Source organism: Podarcis melisellensis (assembly GCF_964234715.1).
Source record: "Podarcis melisellensis genome assembly, chromosome: 8".
NCBI lineage: Eukaryota > Metazoa > Chordata > Lepidosauria > Squamata > Lacertidae > Podarcis > Podarcis melisellensis.
The window spans coordinates 69,503,927-69,514,105 of record NC_138540.1 but is presented as its reverse complement, the minus strand read 5'-3'; the positions used below and the strand labels follow the sequence as shown (position 1 = coordinate 69,514,105).

Sequence of the window (10,179 nt, the reverse complement as noted above, 5' to 3'; positions counted from 1 at the left end):
GGAGAACTTAAAATGTTGCAACTGATGTTCTGACAGTTTGGTTGGTCAACTACATTGTATTGTCCAAAAGTGGCTTTTTGAATTGCATTCATTGGTTACATTTATATCCTCCCATTTCCCAAGACTCTCCATTCTTATTTATGATCAAGCAAGGTTACTCTCGCTTTCCAGGTCCAGACGCCAAGAGGGAGCTTACTGATCCAATTGGCAACACAGGAAAATGAAAGTAGCCACAGGAACTAGCTAAAGGGTGGAGTCTTTGTTCCAACTCAGGTCATGTATGATGGATGTAAAGTGCTCTGACTTTTTAGATATATAATCAGGGCTTTTTTCAGCCAGAACTCAGTTCCAGCACCTCTCAGGTAGGTGCCATTGCCATCCTAAGAGAATGAGGGAGGTGATCATGGTGAGTTCTGACATCTCTTTTTCTAGAAAAATAGCGCTGTATATTTTAAAAATATATGAATAAGTAATTAAATAATAACAGACAATATTAACTCTGTACTTGCTAGTTACTGTACATGGGCAGACAGATAAATAAATGTATAAGTTAGACCCTAGTTAGTTACTGCTTGAGGGCTGTTCCTTGGAAAGAGAAATGGGCAGATGGATCACACATAAACACCACAACAACTTTACGCACACGCTTCCCATCATCCAGTGTTTCCTGTTAGAGCCGCAGCTACAAAGCTTGTAGGAGGGGGCGGGGGCTTGGTTGGGTAATAAAGGACATCCCTATTCTTTATTGGACGGCGGGAGGGAGGAGGTGGGGCGGCCCTTCAGGTGGTGGGGCTAGAATCTCTCGGCTCTCCACGCCCAGAGCTCAGCCAGAGAGCCACGTGGTTGTGGGGGTGCGGGGGGTGGGGTGCGGGTGGTTTGTATTATTCCTGCCGCTTTCGATTGTCTTTTCCCGACGGCGCGGGTTCTCCCTCCTTTTTCCTGTTTCCTCTTTTTTTTAAAACGCCGCTTTTCAGTGTTACTGTTTTGCAAGGGGGAATCGTGGGTGTGTCTTGAGGCGAGGAGGGCAAACAATGGCGAGGAGGGCTCGTTGAGAGCGCGCCGGGAGAGGATCTCCTCGCTCCTCCACTCCCACCCCCCACCCCATGCAAAATTGGGCAAAGCCCGGACGGCTCGTGTTGCCCACCCCGAGCCGCCCCCTCCTCTCCACCCCCCTCCCCTCTCGGGAGATGGAGGGCGAGCTCTGATCCAAGAGGGAGCAAAGGCGCGCACGCCTAGCCGCGCGCATTACAATGGAGCGAGGGGTTTCCAGCTTCCAGCAGCCTCGGAAGTGCTGCGCTGGGCGAAGATAAAACGCCCCTTTGGATCGCATTATCTTTTTTGTGGGGGGCTGCTGTTTTGGAAACTCGAAGGCTGGCCCCCAGACAAAAGGCGTCGGCGTCGGGGAGGCTCGCCAAGGCGCAGGGAAGGAGAAGGCTCGGCCGTTTTGGTTTTGAAGCGCAATGGCCGAGGATGGCTGCCGGCTGCTGCTTTCGGGCGCCCTCTGAGTGAGGTTGTCACTGGCAACGGGAGGCCGAGGGCTGCTGCTGCTGCTGCCGCTTCTGCTGCAACCGGAGTAAGGCGGCTTCCGCGCCAGCGCGGCCATGGGCAAATGCAACGGGCGCTGCACGCTGGTGGGCTTCTGCTGCCTGCAACTGGTAAGGCGGAGCGAGGGCGGCCCCTTCTCCTTCGCCCTCCCCACTCTCGCTCCTCTATTGTGCTACCTTCTCGGTGTTTGTGTGTGATCGCTGCTTCCTCTTTGGGTGGGTGACCTTGCTGCCAAGCCCCCCTGGGCCGGCGGTGGGGAAAGTACTTCCTCCAGCCCACCCCCTATGCCCTGTTTTGGAGAGGTGTGGGCTGGAGAGGGCGCTACTGGTGGTTCAAGAGTGGGGCGAGGGGGGTCGTCTGCTTGCCAAGGATGGTGATGTGGGTGGGGCGTTAGGGTTCCTTGTTTCAGGGAACTTGTGGGTTTCCTACAATTTTGCCCGCCTTCTCAGGCAACTCTTGTCCTCCAAAGCGGCTCGCGCCAATCCAAAAGAGGGAGGCTTTGCCATCGGGTTTACAAACGAAAAAAGGAAAATAAGTCAAGACACTGGCAGAGTGGAGGCAAAAGAGAGAGCTCAAACTTTAACTAGCTTTGGAGTGGATGAGGAAATGCAAGCATCGCAGACAGAAGCAGTCATTTAAAAAGTCGATTCCGGTGTGTTTCATGGGGCTTTGCTCCTTACAGGGGAAGGTGTCTTGCACTAAGACAGACCATTAGTCCATCTAGCTCAGTATTGTCTGCCCTGATTGGCAGCGGCTGCCCCAAGTTTTCTGGCAGGAGCCTTTCCCAATCCTTCCTGGAGATCAAACCTGGGACCTTCTGTCTGCAAAGCAAATGCTCTACCAGTAAGCTGTGACCTTTCCCCTACTAAGTGTGTTTTAGGATTGCTGGTGGCAGGTCGTCACAGTGAAGGTGGGCAGGAAAAGAATAGCTCAAGTTTTGGATCTAGGATAGGGAAAAGTCTGCTCAGTAGAATGACATAACGCCTTATGTTGTTTTGCTAGATCTATCTAGTTCAGCACTATCTCCAGAAGTTCTGCTGGATGCATATGAGAAGCTCCTAGCCAGATGCAGATGAGGACAGGACTCCTGCACCTTTAGTTGTTGCCATTCCCTCTTTTCTGTAATTATTAAGCCCCGTCCTCCTTTGCATCTGACCACTCTGCTCCCCCATCATTTTGTGGTTGGCCAAAGATCCATCCTGGATCTTGGGACCAGAGGAAAGAAGTGGGACGGGAAATAATGGATGCTTCAGGAATCAGGACGCATAACAGAAATGGAGATGGGTTTCTAAGAAAAATAAACAAATAAGCTTGGTTATGTGTTATGGACACAAACTTGCATTCCTCCATTTACCCACACCTGCTTTCCCTTCCCCTGTTGTCTTGCCTGTGTTTTAATTTTAGATAGCACAGAATTTTACAAAGTACAGGCAGATAGGTGTGCAATCTAAGTAATGGATAATAAAGTTAACAGAGGGAGAAAAGGTTCCCCATGAAATTCAGACTTAACCGAGTCTTGGTTAGTGCAAGAAACCAGGAAATATCCCAACAATATTTGCCAAGCAATGCAAATAGATGGCTTTTAAAATACAAGCCCATTTAAATTATTTTATTAAAAACATTCCCAGGGCAATGTTAAAACAGCCACACAGCCTACAAGCAAACGAACAAAAGGAGTGCTTGGGTCGATTATGTTTCTAGAAAGGCTGATCTTCCTATTTATACAGGAATTACAGGGGTTAATGCCTCTGCAAAAGTGGAATGCTGTGATTTCATGCTTCTATTATGGGGAATATCAATGAGACTTGGGTAATGTCGATATTGTGTAACGTTGATATTGCCTGGAAGCCAGATGTAAACTTAAAAAGCAAAGCAGCAACAAGAGATCCAACAAAAGATATATTGCTATTTGTACTTCGGTTTTGCATGAGAGTTCTTTAGTTCTTTCTCATGCAAAATACATTTGCTGCCTGGCCTGTCTTGATCAGTGCTCAGGTTTACATGAGACAATTTACTTCCAAAAATTGTATGGGAGTGCATAACGCTTGGCACATATCTGTATTGCCAGTTGCCAATTGTCTTTATCCTACTTTTCCAGCTCAGGGCAGCATATATGTTATCTCCTCTATGATTTTATCTTCATAATGGCCCTGCAAGATTGGTTAGGCTGAGAGAGAGTCACCTGGTTTGTGCGTAATGCTACAGCTTAGTCTGCGTTGACGGACATGAGAGAGTGATCCCTCTTCTCTTCCAGCACAGCTGCAAGACACGGCATGCAAGCATTTGCTCCTCTTTCCAGCTAGCCGTGGTTACTGTTCATGTCTGATCTGTGCTTAGTGTTAACTGTGGTTTAGTGAAACGTGTCAGGAATCGTTCACTGTGGTTTGAAGTTGTCTTGGGTCATTGTGCGCACGGTGGCAACAGTTTATCTGGGTGTGAGCATGAGTCTCCACATTTAGCTGAAAACAAAAGTGAAAGCCAATGATCTCCTTGTGGCTGTGCCCAAAGAAGAGAGAGAAGCCCAAGGCTTGTCTGCACATGTTGCTAATCCAGGGCTGTAGAACCCTTTATTATTATTATTTCATGGGCCACAAGATGGTGATGGGTGAGGCCAAAACCCAAAGTGCATGGAGCAACATGCATCTCTCCACCCTCCCTCTCCCTCTGCCACCCTCTCTCTCCTTCTACTCTTGATCTTCCTCCCTGCTCAGCAGACCACAGGGGAAGGGAAGATCACTCTTGCCAGAGGTCTGAACTAATGGCTTGCAGAGGGCTCCCCACTCCTGCTTCCATTGTTCCACCCATTTTGGATTTTCTGTCTGCTTCCTCCTCCTGCAACTCCTGCCCCCTTTCTCTCCCTTTGGGCCCCTACCCCCCCAAATATGCTGCAGGCCGCATGCAGTTCTTGAGCCACAGGTCCCCCCTCCCCATGCTAAACTCCTGGTTATGCCTTTTTCAAGGGCCACATTCCCTTGTGGGAAACCTCCTGAGGGTTACACAATGGAGCCAGATGCAAACGTAGACAGGGCAACGGATGCACGTTTTAGCTTTGCGCAACAGGTTACATTCCAAGCATGCAGAAGTCGGGTCCCTTCCAACTCTACAATCCTATGTTTCTAAGTCAGAGATTCCCAGGGATAATACACACACACCCTGCCAGTCCTCCTTCCAGGAAAGAGGTATTATCACAGTTCAATGACACATTCCGTCTAGACCAGAAGCACTCAAGGGTGTGGCCTGTGGAATGGGGTGTGGCCTATCAGAGTCCCAAGAGGTTTGGGAGGCCACATTTAACCCCCAGGCCTGAAGTGTCGAACCCCTGGTATAGTGTTCACATGTGAATGACAGGCTAAAGGTTACCTACAGCTCTTCATGGCCAAGTGGAGTCTTACCACCAGTTTTCCCTGGTTGCAGCGCAGTTCTCTAGCTGTTACAACATCCTGTCTTTTGAAAAAGAGAGCCTGTGAAAGGTTTTATAGCTGTTTTGGGCTGGAGTGGATCTGTCCAAGTATGCTTTGCATCTGTTGCCTTTCAATGTATGCACCCAGGAAACTTTTATTACAGAGTGAAATCTGCACTAATGAACAGAGCTATCCCTGTGGATAGCTCACTCGGTAGAATGTGAGACTCTTAATCTCAGGGTTGTGGGTTTGAGCCCCACATTGGGCAAAAGTTTCCTGCATTTTAGGGGGTTGGACTAGATGACCCTCGTGGTCCCTTCCAACTTTACATTTCTATGATACTGTGAGGCACTTTTAAGCTTTCCTGCAACTGTATGAGGACAGAGGCAGGGAGGAGGAGACTCTGACAGCACCTTCCCCCATCATTAGTAAACGTATGAAAGAGAAATTGTGAACAGCTCTTTGTGCTGAAACTTGCTTGTAGAGTATGTTTCAACACTTTGCAGGGAGATTAAAACTGCAGCCCTAAGTAAATTTGCTTGGAAGCAATTCCACTTTAAGCTGGTGCATTAGTAAATATGGTCAGAGTCGAGTTGCACAACTTGCTCTGGGCATAGAGAAAATTATTGCTGCTGGGTACATCATTGATTTTCCCCTTGCTTGGACTTGATCAAATGATTCTAGCCAAATGCATGGAGCGGGAGTGAGCACACAGAGCCCTGCCCACTTGTTGCACTGATTCTACCTTCCCTGCTCATGTATACAGAGAGCATTCAAATGCATTCACATGAACAGCTTAATGCACAGAGATGAAAATGGGGTAGCTTTTCCTATTTAAAACTGGAGAAGGGTTGTGGCTTCATGGTAGAGTGGGGAAGTTGTGACTGTCCAGATCTTGCTGGACTCCAAATCCCATCAGCCCCAGCCAGCATGGTCATTGGTCTAGGAGGATGGGAGTTGGAGTCCAGCAATACTTGGAGCGACTCCAGGTTCCATTCTCATAGTGTTGGTCAGAGAAGGGGAACTTTGAGCCCTGGGGCCAAACATGGTCCTTCCAAGCTGCTCTGTCAGGCCCTCAGGACTCTCCCCTACCTTCACCCCTCTCCCCAGGCTACATCTCTCCCTCACCAGCACTACACTGGGCTATCCTCAAGTGTGTTTGCCTGGCTGGAATGTTGTCCTTGAACTGTGACAAAATTCACATTGCCAAGGTCCATCTAAACATAAAAGGTTTCAAAAGGAGGGATGGTTGCTGCTGAACCTCTGCTGGTAGGGAGTTCCACAGGGGAGGCCCTGCCACACTCAAGGCTCAGTCTCTAGTGCTGAGGATCCTGGGTAATCATGATGGAACATACGGAATCAGGTGGTACTTAAGGCACCATGTTTCCCCCCCTGGTTTTGTTTGTATCTTGTTGTTTTCAAAAACTTAATAAAACAAAACCAAAGCACCACCATGCTATTGGGGATAGTGGATGAACGCCCAAGAGGCCATGGGGAGTGGGCACCGGGTGCAAGCTGTTTTTCCTTCTCCAACTTTTCCACCTCTGGTCAAGCCTACCTCGGTCACCGAGATACATGATACCACAGTATCCTGGCCCTGTTTTTACATTTCGGGGTTTTGCTGTTTTTCTGCACTGAGTGAAGGTTTCAATTATTGTTTTTAAGTTGTTGTCTTTGCCTCAGAAGGCAGGTCACCATTTCACAGGTCCTGAAGTTACCACTGGAGCGTTGGCAAAAGGAAGGTTTGATTGGAGTAGGGGTAAAGGGATCCATCTATTTCCAGTTTGAGTCAATTTACCTATGTGTCCATTCTGTCCAAGTTAAACAAATTATAGTTGGAAGGGACCCAAGGGGCATCTAGTCCAACCCCCAGCAGTGCAGGAATCCTTTGCCCAATATGGGGCTCAAACCCATGACTCTGAGATCAAGAGTCTCATGTTCTGCCAACTGAACTATCCCAGGTGCTTACGGAATGTTCATATTTAAATCAGCATTTCATCACAAAACATGTATTCAGACAATGCTGTTTTGTCTCAGTGGGTGCATTTCTAAACATATTTTGTCCTAAAACACTCAGGCTGATTTCCCCCACACATTTAGTATGTTTAAAAAAATATTTAAAAAAATCTGTGGTCCATATTGCAAAAATTGGAGAAGGTCAGTTTTGGAAGGATAATAAATTACATCCTGTTCTGCATTTTCATCCAGGAGGTCAGTTCACATGTGAATTGACAGAGATCTAACTCGAAAAAGGATCCCAGAGCAGGAGGAGAGAGTCTTGGCACACACCTCAATACTGGAACCTTTCCCTTGACTTTCATGTCCTGTAAGAGTAGTTCTGCTGGATCCAACCAAAGGTCCCCCTAGTCTAGCTCTCTGTTTCTCCCAGTGGCCCACCAGATGCTTTTGGCAAAGCCCACCAGCAGGGCATAAAGGAAGCTGCTCATCACCCAACCCCTACTCTGCTCCTGGTATTCAGAGTCACACTCCTTCTCAACCTAGAGGGTCACATAGTGGTTGTGCGAAGGTGCTCTAGTGATGGACTGCTGTGGCAAATGCACTCGGCGTGATCATTTTTTTACATCTGCCCTTCGTATGCCGAAGACCCTTATCTCCCAAATACCATGTGATTCAGGCTCTTGCAGTCTTTCAGAAGCTTTCTTTGTGGCTGGCTGTTGTCAGTTCAGCAGCCTCTTTGCCTTGATGTTGGCTGTGCTTGATAATTGGATCTGCCTCTTATGTCGTGCCTTAAATGTGCTCTGTGAGTCATCAGCTGACTCACTCCATCCCCAGTCCTTATTCTTCTATACCACACCACATCACTTGACACCACTGTGTTTCACGTCTTGGGATCACTGCCCTGGTGTTCTGGGGTTTTTGTGTGTGTGTGTTTGCAGGGGGTGAGGGTGGGTTGTGTGCTACAAATGTTAATGCACCTCAAATGGGTGGTGCAGAATGATTTGGATGCTCTTTGCTTAATAAACGATCCATTTTGGGACCCTTGGAATATTATCCTAGTCACATGGGAAGTTGTGTTAGAAACTCAGATATATAAGGTAGGCACCCAATGGCTCCTTAAACCAAGGTTGCAGTCACCAAAACAGAATGTCTAGTTGCCATTTGGGGGCAAGTCTTGTTTTTCAAATGATGTGATTTTTCAAATCTGTGATTGATTCTCAGTTAAACATCTGGCTAGATGACAACCTTGAGCTTTAATAACTTAAAGAAGAAAAGCCACTTGATCAAGGGGCAGTCCACGTATATATTGGCATATTCTGACCTCTTTGCCTTAATGGTGACTGCTCCTGCTCAGGCTGCACACAGAAAAAGCAATTTGGTTCCAGAAATTCATTCCAATTGCACTGATAGAATATAACTGATAGAATTCTACAGGATGTGGTATTAATGTGTGTGAAAGCAGTCAAGATCCAATAATCCCAAGATACAGTCGTACCTTGGATTACAGACACTTCAGGTTACAGACTCCCCTAACCCAGAAATAGTACCTCGGGTTAAGAACTTTGCTTCAGGATGAGAACAGAAATCGTGCTCCGACGGCGTGGTGGCAACAGGTTAGCTAAAGTGGTGCTTCAGGTTAAGAACAGTTTCAGGTTAAGTACGGACCTCCGGAACGAATTAAGTACTTAACCCGAAGTACCACTGTAGTGATGTCAGGTGCCCACACATCTTCATTTGGTTGCAAGTGGTCAACAGCCAAGTGCAAAATGCTAATTTTGAACACTGATGGGAAGTTCTTCCTCCTCTGGGGATCACCCACCTATCCGCAATCTGATGTCATATTGGCACCAGGTGATTGGCAGGTGGTTGGTTCCACCCACCTGTCAAAGTTGGCCCACCAGCATGGGGGGGGGGGGAATAATGCACAAAGCAGGATTGAACTTCCTACATGTCAGATGAAGTGCAGGATGTTAAACCCTGCCTTTAAGGAGTGCCACTATGGTCGTGGTTAGTAAGCTGGACTGGGGAGACACGGATTCAGTTCCCATTTGTCCATGAAGCTTTCTGCGTGAATCTCAGCCATGCACAGTGCCATTGAGAGCATGATGGTGTTTGGTGGGGAACAATGCACACTTGATGGTGCCCTTAACTCCTTGGAGGAAAAATGGGATAAATTTTCACTACAGCTCCTCTGTGTTCCTTTTAAATCTGTTGTCATTTGCGTCTTGAAATTACAGTCTGTCGTGCATGCTTCTGAACCATAATGTGGCGTAGACACATCCCCCCTGCTCTATATTTTTTCGCAGCAAATCTGCCATTTTTAGAAATGCATTGTCTCATAAAATTAAACTGCTAGCATAATGGATCGATGCTGTACAAATGAAATTGAGCAATTGAAATTGGATGTAACGCCAGTCAGATCTAAAGTCCAAGTTGTAATTAACTTTCTGCAGTTGGCTATCCCTGGGAAGCAAATGTTTTTATGTGCACAGCTCATCAGGCATGCTAAATCTGGTGTGTTAATCATTTGCAGTGTGTCCAAAATCTGAATAAAATTGTAAACATTCCCCAAGCACCATCCCACCAAACTTACAGCAGGTCTATTCACGGAGAAAGAAGGGATAGTGGGGAACTTGGAACACAAGTGTAGCCTACCTACATCTCACCCCATCTTCCAGAAAGGATAGACCTGTTCTCTGATACTACTCCACTGAGTGTGGTTTAAGTTCTATACCAAACCAATGCTCCACTTGGAAATGGCTTTTTAAAAATACTTGTAAATATTTTAAGACATGTCAACTCAACAACAAATACCCCACTTTACATTATTCACATTTTATATTTCTAACCAATGGAATAGATGTTTTTGGTCCCCCAGTCCCTGCAGCCCATTTTGTCAATCAGCTGAACCCATCCATCTGTCATTCTCCATGATTTTGGGTGAAGCATTGTTCTTCTTTGCCCTCGGGATTCAATTTCAAACCATGCAGGCGCATGTATTGGCCTTTGCAAGCAGTTCCAGTCACCTGGTTGCCGGCTCTTGCAACATTTCCATGATCATGGTGGCACTTGCAAAGATGGTGCATGCAAATCCTACTTTTGGCAGGGGAAGCTATGCCTTTATTAGCCAGGTGTAGGGCAGGTAGGCATGATTTGACCAATAATAATAATAATAATTCTGGCTGGGTTTCCCCAGTCACTTTGGGCGGCTCCCAACAGAATATTAAAAATACAATAAAACATCAAACATTAAAAACCTCCCTAAACAGGGCTA

At 46.9% G+C, this 10,179-nt stretch overlaps 1 protein-coding gene across 3 annotated transcripts in view; it reads left to right on the top strand.

Annotated features, from left to right (window-relative positions):
• Positions 1-832: 832 nt before the first annotated feature.
• The window catches only part of NKAIN1 (sodium/potassium transporting ATPase interacting 1), a gene marked incomplete at its 3' end in the record, with an annotated part of 54,949 nt that continues 45,602 nt past the window's right edge, over positions 833-10,179 (top strand). For all 3 annotated transcript variants that reach the window (XR_014170824.1, XM_081920982.1, XM_081920983.1), the window contains exon 1: positions 833-1,655. Coding sequence is in view for 2 of the 3 variants with exons in the window: in XM_081920982.1 (XP_081777108.1) it covers positions 1,602-1,655 (54 nt within the window). The remainder of the gene's footprint in view (positions 1,656-10,179) is intronic.